Source organism: Trichosurus vulpecula, chromosome 4, assembly GCF_011100635.1.
Source record: "Trichosurus vulpecula isolate mTriVul1 chromosome 4, mTriVul1.pri, whole genome shotgun sequence".
Taxonomy (NCBI): Eukaryota; Metazoa; Chordata; class Mammalia; order Diprotodontia; family Phalangeridae; genus Trichosurus; species Trichosurus vulpecula.
The window spans coordinates 73,460,216-73,472,684 of record NC_050576.1 but is presented as its reverse complement, the minus strand read 5'-3'; the positions used below and the strand labels follow the sequence as shown (position 1 = coordinate 73,472,684).

The following is a 12,469-nucleotide window of genomic DNA, read 5'->3' as shown; positions in this document are numbered from 1 at the left end:
TATATCTGACAATTAAGTGTGGGTAGATAAATTTGGAGAGAGAAAAGTTTCAATTGAATGATGAGATAAGAAACCAGAATACAGAGGACTAGGGAATGAATGAAAGAAGTGAATACAAATTTAGACAGCTTTTTCTAGGAGTTTGGCCAAGAAAAGGAAGAGAGACACAGGACAAGTTTGTGAAGAGGGTAGGGTCAATTGAAAGATTTTTAAGGACAGGAGCGATATGAGCATATTACTGATTTTCTCGGGGCTTACATATAAAGTGGTAGATGATACAGGTATAATACAGGTAGTATATATGAAGCCAGTAATGTTTCTTTCCTCTTATGATAACAATAACTACCAAATTTCACAAAGACCATGATACAAAATAAGGTTTTTTCCTAGTATTGTCTTGAGCATCATACTTTTTCCACAAAGGCTTGGTCAATGATACCAAAACAGTATTGGTTTGGGTTTAAAGTGTAATGCATGTAGCATTCTTGGAAGTAGGACCCAGGCAGAATGAAGGGTACTTTGTTCTTCATACCTCTTTCCAGTTGGTCATACATAATTAAATGGTTGAGCCATGATTCAGAACCATGTCCTCTGACTCCAAATATAATAATTATAGCAGATATTCACATGAAATATAAAATCTAATTTGATCTTTATAACAACTCTGTGAAGTAGGTGCTATTATTATCCTAATTTTGCAGTTGGGGAAAATTGAGGCTGAGAAAGGTTAAAATGACTTGCCCAAGTCTGCACATATATTAAGTGTCTCTGACAGGATTTGAACTTAGATTTTTTTTTGATTCTAAGGCCAGCACATTCACTCAGACACACTCTCTCTCCATATACATACACACTACTCTGTTTCTTCTGGTACTTCCCCTTCAAGAGCACACCTAATCCTTGGCCAAGTTCCTGCCCAGTGTGGCCAGGACTGATGGATGGGTAATTAGTCTCCATTTCTGAGAAAATGTCCCTTCTTCTTTTTGCAGAGGTGTGTGTGTGGGGTGGGGGAGAGGTACAGCAGGGGGGAGCCAGGAACTAAACTGGTCTGCCTTTTAAAGAATTCTTTTTTTTCTAAAGAATTGGCTAGCAGGATAGTAGGAAGGACAAATATATTCAGAAATAAAGAAAATAAAAAACAAGATTGATAAAAAAATTTTCACAATACATTCACACCAACACCTATGAAAGTGCCACAAGATACTGACTGCTCACCTACAATACTAGTTGTTCCAAAGTCCCTACTTTCTTTACCCCTCAATCCCTAAACCAAACTTGTCTATGGAGATGACTCATTATTACCAAGTAAATGTTTTAAGAAAAAAGCTGCCAACCCATTGCTTACCGCATATTCTTCTGGTGTAACCTTAAGAACATCGAATACCACAGCATCAAAACTCTTCTTCAGTTCAGAGCCTTTGTCACTTAATGATTCGGAACTGCTACTTTTCTGTCAATATAAAAGCAAACACCATAGCCAGTTTAATATATAGCCGCTATAGTTGTGATGGAAACTAAGAGGCAAAATACAACTAACAAAGTTTTGAAAGTGTTGAACAGTTAAATACTGCAAAAATGTGCAGTTCAAAGTATATCTGAGATAAGATCTGCCTTGTTTTTAAAAGCACTGACCTAGGAGTCAGGAGATTAGCTTTGCAACACATTTATTATCTCTAAGCCAAAGTTTCCCCATCTACAAAATTGTGAAATTAGTCAAGATAATCTTTTAAGGTCTATTCCTGATTACCAGTGTATGATTAAAGAATATTAATAAATAAAACTAATCTTTTCCTTCAAGTTAAGATGCCTAACATATATGAAAATAGGGTATAGTTGCAGGCTAGATTTGGAAAACACCAGGACAAAATTTTATCATGTGACTCCTCGATTACAGTGAATTCCTATTGTCTCTAGGATAAAATACAAACTCCTTTACTTAGATTTTAAAGTCCTATACAACTTGGCCCCAAATTATCATTCTGGCCTCACTGGACATTACTCCTCCTTCCTTGCTGTCATCTAGCCACAATGGTCTTCTTTCTGTCCTCACACACAATGCTGCATCTTCCATTTCTATACAATTGCCACGCATATTCCTCATGCCTAAAACGTGTCCATTATTCTACCTCATAGAATCCCTCTCTTCCTTCTTTTAATGACCTCCCCCAACTGCTAGTGCCATCTCTCTCAAAATACATTATTTAACCCCTCTGTGTATAGTCTTAGTGCAGTTTTAAGCTACTCACTTTAAAATGCATCTAAATTTACTTATTCTCTTTATATTTTTATATGTACTTACTGTCTTTCCCATTAGAATATAATAATAGCTCTAACAGCTAGGATTCATTTAACAATTCTCAAAGTGCTTTACAATTGCTATCTCATTTGATCCTCACAACAACCCTGGAAAGTAGGTACAGTGACATGCACACAGATAGTAAATGTGTGAGGATGGATTTTAAACCCAGGTATTCTTGACTTCAAGTCCAGCAATATATTTACTGCAACACTAAGTTCATTGTGATTAGGGATTGTTTCATTCTTTGTACATGTATCCTCCGTATCTAACACAGTTTAAGGTACATGCCAGCTGTTTAACACTGATTGTAATTGATTAGGTCCCTGACCAGGAAGTCAAACATGGGGAAGTGAGAAGATGCTGTCTATTAGCTCCATCTTAATTATTTTGTTTAGTCACGTGCTTTTACCACAACAGTAAATGCTGAGTTTTTGCTCAAACAAGAGAATATTATAGTGCCTGGTACATAGCAGGAGCTTAATAAATGTGTATTCCCTTCTCTTCCCTTTCACATGGTATTCCAGAACACACAAGAGCCTAGATCACCTCTATACACCCTAGGGGGCTTATAAATATACTAGTTTAGAAGGAAATAAAAACAATTAGTTGTAGACTCCTTCATCTAGCACAGGGATCCACCTATTTCTGGAGTCCTGCAAGACTCAGGCAAATCAGGGAAGGTGGAAAGCAGAGTGTAGAAGAGCTAAGAGATCTATGGGTGGGGTCAAAATGGACACTAATGGCCCTGAGCTGCAAAAAGCCATAGGCAAAGACTAATCTGAGATCCCTAAAGTCAGTGGCTCGCAAGAGCCTAGTGCAAGAGAGAAACACTGGGAAGATTCTGGTGGCATATGGTGTGGCACTAGCAACCCAAGCCAAGTGGCAAGAGGAAAGAATCTTAAATAAAGACCAATCAGGCATCCCAGATCCTGGTGGCAGAAGTCCCTGAGACTAGAAGCTGGGAGAAAGGACCCCAGGCACAGTCTGAAACAAGGGAAGGTTCCATAGACCTATGTCAAGAGAGAGTCCACAGGCAAAGTAAAGCAGTCCTAGAATCTCTCAAAGAGCCTCATTTTGACCACCATACCCAAGACCAGAAAGGTCCTGTTCAGGGCATTCAGTTAAACTTGATCCAACCTGGCTCCCCCAACTAAGAGACTGAGGCAGATGAGATAAGCAAACCAAGGAAAACACCAAATATCATGAGGAAATGGTATGACATTGTATAATTGGTTTCAGAAATGTCCAGGGAATAAAGCTGAAGTAGGATTGCAACTTAACAAGAAATCCACTGAAGAAAAATGTCCTGGTCACAAGAATATAAGAGTCCCTTGAAGAAATGAAACAAGAAATACAAAATGGAATAGCTAGAAAGAAAGCCTGACAAGGAGAACTGAAGCCTCAGAACAGATGGTAGAAAACCTCACCCAAGAACTGAATGAACTGAAAATGAAAAGGAGTCAAACTGAAAATGACTCAATAGGAAGAGAAATATGAAAACAAAAAAATCAAAAGATTGAAAAAAAACCCAGAAGAAAAATCTAAAAAACATTATATCAAAAACGGCTAAGCTAGAAAACAGGTTGGGAAAATCTAAAAAATTATTGAACTCTATGGAAATTATGACAAGAAAATGCGGATATCAAATAATAAAATGCCAAGAACTCTTAGAATCAGAAAGCAAAATGAAAACAGAATTTTCATCCCCAGGAGTGTCACAGACAAATCCCACAGCTCTCAGGTCAAATAAAAAATACCACATTCAATCAAACTAGAATGAGTTTAAGTACCAAGGAACTAATGTAAGGATCAAGACTGATTGGGGATACTTAAAAGGAGAAGATAGCTTGGAATATATTCTAAAAGACAAAAATATAAAGGTTTACAACCAAGAAAAACCTATTCAGAAAAACAAAGTATAATCCTAGAAGGAAAAAAAAAACACCACAGACTTTTAGTGTAATAGATTTATTATTTACATGTTATTTAAGAGAATGAAAAAAGAAGTGGATTCTCTGAGCCCTAATGTTCTGAAGAGTCATAGAAAATGGTAAAAAAAATGACAAGGGGCCTGAAGATGGTTTTGCTCCATTTTAATGGTCTTAGAAGAAGACAAAAATGAGAGGAAAAGAGAACTCCAACAGAGAAGAAACATGACATTTTCATTTATAGTTGACAAGTGTTAGGAAGACTTTCTGTCTTTAACCATCTTCTTACTTGCGATGAGCAGGCAGGGAGCAAAGAGAGAAATGTACAAGAAGAGAGGACAGAGGGAAATACATATTTCATAACCATAACACTAAATATGAATGGAATGAATGCACCTATAAAATGGAAGAGAAACAAAAAGATCAGAAAACAATCCAACAATATACAAAAATTAAATTTAAAACACAAAGATTCATACAGAATTCAAATGAAAGGCTGGGGCAAAATCTACTATCTTCAGCTGACTTAAAAAAGCAGAGATAGCAATCATGATTTCAAACAAGGTTAAAGTTAATACAAACATAATCAAAAGGATAAGCAGGGAAATTACATTATTTTTAAAGGCACCATAAATAAATTAATATAACTACTATATGTGTATATGCGTGTGCATCTATATATATATACACACACACATATATATATATATATATATAGATGCACGCGCGCGCACACACACACACACACACACACAGATATATGGCATAATCTCTAAGTACTGAAAAGTTAGTCAAATTGAAGGGAGAAAAAGATATTAAAACTATAACAGTAGGTGACCTTAACGTACCCTTTTCAGACCTAGATAAATATAATCAAAATCTAAAGAAGTAAAGGACCTAAATAGAACTTTAGAAAAATTAGAGAGGACAGAATCCTGGCAATTACTGAAGGGAATAGAAGGATTTACATATTTCTTAGCTATATGTGGCAAAATTACAAATATTAATCATATATTATGGAACCTTCCAAATGTAGAAAACCAGAAATACTAAGCATAATGATTAATGATCACAATACGATAAAAGTTATTTTCTGTAGAAGGCCCTTAAAGAATTAAAAAATAATTAGAAACTAATTAACATTCTAAAGAAATGTTGGGTCAAAGAACAAATTTTAGAAAGAGAAAATTTCATTATATAAAATCACAATAATGAGCTTATCAAAATTTATAGGATGTAGCTAAAGCAGTTCTGAGGGTAAAACTTTTATCTCTGCATGCTTTCAAAAAGAAACAGAGATGGAATCAATGATTGGATATGCAACTGAAAAAAAATCTGAATGACAAACAAAAATATCCCAACTAAGCAACAGAGTAGATATTCTGAAAATTAAAGAGAATAATAAAACTTTCTAAAAATTGATAAATGAAACTAGGAGCTGCTATTTTTTAAACAGAAAAAGTGAAAGATTGATCTGATTTTTTTAAAGAGAAAAAAATTCGTTTTGATAATGAAAAAGAACTCATAACTGGAGAGAAAATTTAAAAAATTAACAAAAACTATTTTGTCCAATAATATACCAATTAAACTGACAACTTAAGAATAAATAGAATACAATTAAAATAACCCAACAGTAGAAAAAGGAGTAAGTCACGAATGAGGCCCCCCCCCCAAAAAAAATCCAGGACCAGAAGAATTTACAAGTCAATTTGATCAAACATTCAAAGAAAAATTAAATGCAACACTACTTACACTGTTGTAGTAATAGAAAAGAAGACTGTCTTCAAATCCTCTATTCTACAAATATGGTTTTAATATCTAAGCCAGGGAGGGGCTAAGCAGAGAAAAAAACTAGACATCAAATGTGGCCAATGAACAATAACATAAAAATTTTAAAATAAAATATTATCAAGCAGGCAATACATTAGGGCTGTTCATTTACTATGAGAAGGTAGGGCTTATACCAGAATGCAGGGGTGGTTTAACACAAGGAAGAACACGAGTATAAATCATGTTACTACTATAAATAACAAAAAATAAATCAATAGATCCTTAAAAGGCTTTTCACAAAAACCAGAACTGGTTTCTTCAATGTTTTATTCATTTTACACTTAAATACAAACAAGAAAAAAAAAACTTTCCCTGTACACAGAAGAACATAAGAGAATTCAATATAAAACAATAAATTTCCATTTCAAGAAAACCTATGTAAGAAATGCTACACATTGCTTTCAAAGCTATCCAGCTTTTCTGTGCTTCCTTCTAGGTTTTTTTTTGATCTCTGCTGTGTACTTTTTATTTTATTTTTCTCTCCCCTTCCCCCTCCCTCCCAGAAGGCTACAATTAAATACAAAAATACATACATGTACATACATATCTACAAACATACATACACACATATACATATACGTAAGATCATTGTGTGTGAGTGTGTGTGTATATATATATATATATATTTGTCAGTTCTTTCTCTGGAGATGAATAGCAACTTCCTTCATATGTCTCAGTCTTTCCATGCTTTACTAAATCAACCAACTCATCATTTCTAATATCACAGTAGTATTCCATCACAATCATATACACACAGCTTGTTTAGCCATTCTCCAACTGAAGGGCATAATTTTAGACAATCTGATAGGTATCTGATGATACCTCAAAGTTGTTTAAATTTGTGTTTCTCTAATTATTTAGAGCATTTTTATATGATTACATATAGTTTTGATTTCATTGAAAAATTGCCTGTTCATATTCCTTGACTATTTGTCAACTGGAATAGGACTCATACTCTTATAAATTCAACAAAGTTCTTTATATATTTGAGAAAGGAGATCTAAATATTGAATATCTGTAAAAACAACTTATTTCCCTATTTCACTATTTTAATTAAATCTATTTTAGCTTTAACTTTGTCTGGGATCATGATCACTACCCCTGCTTTTTTTACATATTAAATTCTACTCCTGCCCTTTATTTTACCTTTGTGTGTATCTCTCATTTTATAGTGCTTCCTGAAAGCAACATACTGTTGAATTCCAATTTTTGATCTGCTCTCAGTTTTTGTGAGTAAATTCATTCCTTTTGCATTCTAAGCTATAAATGTTGTGTATTTTCCTCCTTCCTATTTTTCCTCACTATATTTGCCCTTTCTCCCCTCACCCCTTTGTTTTATTTCTACCTGCCACCTTGCCCTCCTATTCCTTAACCTACTCACCCCTCCTAGAGTCCTCCTTTATCCTCTCCTCCCAATGCCCGCCACTGTCTTGCCCTCTTATTTCTTTCTCAATTTAAAAGACTTTTATAACCTTCTAGATGTATATGTTGTTCTCACTTTAACCCAATCCCAATGAGAGTAAGGTTCTAGCACCACACGCCCTCCCCCCATATTAGCTTCTTCTGTGTCAGTTTTTCCTTTCGTGCCTTCTTTGCATGAGATAATTACTCCTTTTTATCTCTCCACACATTTTTACTTTTTAGAATCACACTATCATATATAACTTAGCCCAAGCCTTTCTTTCAAACTATGCAAATAATGATAACAGTCATAACAGTATTGATAACATTTTCACACACAAGACATAAACAGCTTGAACTTACTGAGTTGGTTTTTAATATTTACTTTATATTTCTCCTGGATCTTGATCTTTCTTGATTTTTCTGATCATTTTTGTCATAAATAACTGAAACCCTTTCAATTCGTTAAATATCCCTTTCCCCTCTTTTCGGGATTATACTTAACTTTGCTGGGTAAGTTAGCCTTGGTCTTAACCCCAGCTCTCTTGCTCTATGACATATAGTATTCCAAGACCCATAGTCCTTCAATGTAGAAGCTACTAGGTCTTGTGCAATCCTTACTGCGCTCCACAATATTTAAAATGTTTTTTCCCTTGTTGCTTGCAATATTTTCTCCTTAACCTGTGACCTTTGAAATTTGGCTATGATATTCCTGTAAGTTTTCCTCCTAGGACCTCTTTTAGGTGGTGATTGGTGGATTTTTTCCTATTTCTGCTTTATTTTCTTTTTCTAGAACTTCACAGCATTTTCCTTAGTAATTTCTTGTAATACTGTATAAAATTCTTTTTTTAATATCTTAACTTTCAGGTAGTCCGAGTATTCTTATAGTCTCTCCTTGATCTGTTCTCCAGATTAACTGTTTTTCTGATGAGATGTTTCACATTCTCTTCTATTTTTTTCATTCTTTTGATTTTATTTATTATTTCTTGGTGTCTTATAATGCCATTACCTTCCCCTTTTCCAAGTCTAGTTTTCAAGGAATTATTTTCTTCATTAAGTTTCTGATTCTCTTTTTCTAGTTGGTTGACTCTACTTTCACAATTTTCTTGATTTTCTTGGATTGCTCTTAGTTTTCTTTCCTAACTTCTTTTCTCAATCTATCCTAATTGATTCTAAAAGTCTTTTTTAAGTTCTTCCAAGAACTCTTTTTGGGCTTGTGACTATTTGACTTTTCTTAATGAAAAAGAAGTAGCTATTTTTAGCTCCACTATATTTCTCTGAATATGAACCCAAATCTTCTCTATCCCTGTAGTTGCTAGCTATCTATAATTGGGTTCTTGCTCTTTTGCTTACTCTACCTTTAAGCCGCCTCCAGCTAGGCTGTCTGGCAAATGCTCTTGCTCTGTGTGGTCCCTCCAGTAGCTGCAAACTTCAACTGTTCTCTGTCCTAGAACCAAAACCAGAGACTCTGCTCTCCTGTAAATAGCCAGGGTCAGCAAGTCCCCGCCCCTCTGCTACCACACTCACCAAATGTGTACTAGCTCCTTCTCCCAAGACATAGTCTGGGACCACATCTGGTCAGCAAAGCTGTGCTTCACATCTCTCAACAGTGGGAGGTCCTTCAGTCTTCTCCTACTCAGTCATGACCCCCACACTGTCAATGAGGTGGAAGTTGCTGAGGTTGCCTCCCAACCTAGCTGCCCTCAGGGCCTGTTGTTTGTTGATTCCACAGAGTCAGCCTGGAGGTGTCTGCACTTCACTCAGGCTAAACCTCCACCCCTGGATGTCAGGTCTTTCTTGGGGTCCTTTCAGGTTGTCTGAGGAGGACAACTACTTTACCCCAATTTTTGTTTATTTCTGCCGCTCTTCAATCACTCTGAGGCAACATTTTATCCTTTTTTGTGAAGAAATTTGAAGAGCCTCAAGTCTTCTGACCTACTCTGCCATCTTCCCAGAATCCTCTCCCAACTTGTTTCTTTTTAAAACTCTAAAATGCATGGAAACACATGGAATTTTCCTCAATATAGTAAATAACATCTATATAAATTCAAGAGCAAATATTATATGTAACGGAAAAAAGTTAGAAGCCTTCTGCATAAGATCAGGGATAAAGCAAATATAGCCATTGTCACCACTACAATTTTACAAAGTGTTAAGGTGATAGCTATAGCAATAAGAGAAATCAAGGCAATAAACATGGGCAAAAAAAAACACTGAAGGAAACAAAAATTAATTTTTTGAAGATGACATAGCTTACTTAGAAAACTCTAAAGAAGCAACAAAAAAATTAATTGAAACAATTCAATCAAGTTTCAAGATATTAAAATAAATCTACAAAAATCATCATTTCTGTATATTACAAACAAAACTCAGAAGAAGAACTAGAAAGAGAAATTCCATTTTAAAAAAACTATAGAAGTGGGGCAGTTAGGTGGCACAGCAAGTAGAGCACCGGCCCTGGAGTCAGGAGTTCAAATGAGTTCAAATCCGGCCTCAGACTTGACATAATTACTGGCAAGTCACTTAACCCCAATTGCTTTGCCTTCCCCCCCCTGCAAAAAAAAAACAAACACACACACACAAAAAAACTATAGAAGCTATAAAATATCTGGAAGTATATCTACTAACATGCACCTAGGAACTATATAAATCCAACTATAAAACACTGTTTGCAGAAATAAACACAGACCTAAATAATTGAGAGAACATTACTGATGGGTAGGTCAAACCAATATAATAAAAAATCTAAATCAATTTACTTATTCAGTACTTCAAAAAGCTACCAAAGGAATATTTTACAGAACTACAAAAAAAATTCATACAGAGGAAAAAAGAGTCAAGACTCTCAAAGATAACAACAAAAGAAAGGGAGTCTACTGATACCAAATCTGTCTCAAATTGTACTACAAAGTAGTAACCAATGGTTAAGAGGTCTAAATTAGAAAATATTGGTACACAACATATAGAAGGAGCAAACAAACAGTGGCTTAGTGTTCTATAAATCTAAAGATCCTTGTTAAAGGGGAAAGGATTTACTGTTTGACAAAATCTGCTGAGGAAACTATAGAGCAGTCTGGTAGAAACTTTTGACTACTACCTCTCAACATATACTGAAATAAGCTCCAAATGTGTACACGACCTAGATACAATAAAAGGTCACATCATAAGCAAATTAGAACAGCAATGAAGAGATTTCCTTTCAGATGTATAGAAGAGCTCATGATTAAACAAACATTTGAGAGGATCACAAAATGATTACTTTGATTATGTAAAATTTTAAAGTTTTTGTAAAAACAAATGTAATATAATTACAATAGAAAAAGACAAATGGGAAAATAATCTTTGCCACAAGTTTCAATGATGAAAGTCTCATATCCGAGAAAAATAAGGAACTAATTTATAAGACTGAGAGCCATTCCCTAATGGAGAAATGATCAACAGATATGAACAGGCAGTTTTGAAAGTAAGTTTAAGTTTCCAACAAGGAAAAATGCTTCATCACTAGTAATCAGAGAAACGCAAACGAAAGCAAGTTTAGATCCCATTTCAAACCCATCAAACTGGCAAAGATGACAAAAGAAAATGAGAAATGTTGAAGGGGTTGTGGAAAACCAACATATTCACAGACTGTTGATGGAGCCCTGAATCCAGCCATTCTAGAAAGCAATTTTGAACTATGCCACCAAAGTTACTAAAGTGTATAAACTTTGACCCAGCTATATCACCCCTATACCTATCTACAAAAGTACTTCAAGAAAGGGGAAAAATTCCTATATGTTAAAAAAAAATATAGCAGTTCTTTTCAGAGTAGTCAAATAATGGAAAATGAAGGGCTGTCCTCTTGGAGAATGGTTAAACAAATTCTGGTATAAGAATATAATGGAATATTATTGTGCCATAAGCAACGACCAAATGGACATCTTAAGAGGAAACTGAGGATATATACCTTTATGAAATGACACAAAGTAAACAGAACTAAGAGAAGAATTTATTCAATGAGACAAGCAACTTGGAAAGACTATAAAACTCTGTCTTAATGAAGCAATAAACCACAGGTCAGAAGACTGAAAATGAAATACACCACTCAAGTGATGAACGCTGAGAGAGACAAAACATTTATAGATGTAACCAATGTAGGGGTGTAGTTTTGCAGGGCTATGCCCGTTTGTGATGATGGTTTTGTTTTTCATTCTTTTTTTAAAATGTTTTTCAACTGAAAAATGTACAGTGAAAGGGAGGCAGGTAGATGGCACAGTAGATAGAAGTGCCAGCCTGGAGTCAGGAAGACTCATCTTCTTGAGTTCAAATCTGGCTTCAGACATTTATTAGCTGTGTGACTCTGGGCAAGTCACTTAACCCTGGTTTGCCTCAGTTTCCTCATCTGCAAAATAAGCTGGAGAAGGAAATAGCAAACCACACCAGTATTTTAGCCAAGAAAACTCTAAATGGGGTCCAGAAGAGTCAGACACGATTGAAAAATTACTAACAACAACATACTTGGGAAGGAGAGATTATGAATGCATGTAAAAATAAATGTTTATTTTTTTAAAAAACCAAGAATGAAAACAATTCCTATTCTGGGGTTTATATTCTGATGGAGAAAACAAATACATATATAAATGTATACAGAATAAATATAAAAAGAATATTCAAGTAGAAATAAATATAATTAAATATAAGGTAGTTTGGGGAAGGAAGACATTAGTAGTTGGGGGGAATCAGAGGGTGTAGAGGGTGGCTACTCACATTTTCATCCCATTTCACATGCATTTGTGATGACATGTTTTAGGAGATCATCAGAACCTTTTATAACTAAAGCATCCAACAATTGGGTATCTTTATTTTGTATATTTTTTGGTATTTGGTATCTTTAATTTGTTCCAATATAGTTTGCCTTCTTGTGGTACCAAATCAGAAAGGAACATAATGTGCTTCCCACTGTCTTAAAAGTCAAACTGATTATCCAAAATGGCTTCAAGTAGGGAAAGCCTGCATCCCTACATTTATTTCT

General features: G+C 34.8%; 1 protein-coding gene across 3 annotated transcripts in view; it reads right to left on the bottom strand.

The window, feature by feature from the left end:
* Window positions 1–12,469, bottom strand: part of RALGPS2 (Ral GEF with PH domain and SH3 binding motif 2) — a 215,661-nt gene that overhangs the window by 135,614 nt on the left and 67,578 nt on the right. For all 3 annotated transcript variants that reach the window (XR_005010290.1, XM_036758284.1, XM_036758285.1), the window contains exon 3: window positions 1,346–1,450. Coding sequence is in view for 2 of the 3 variants with exons in the window: in XM_036758284.1 (XP_036614179.1) it covers window positions 1,346–1,450 (105 nt within the window). In the remaining variant the exon portion in view is untranslated. The remainder of the gene's footprint in view (window positions 1–1,345; window positions 1,451–12,469) is intronic.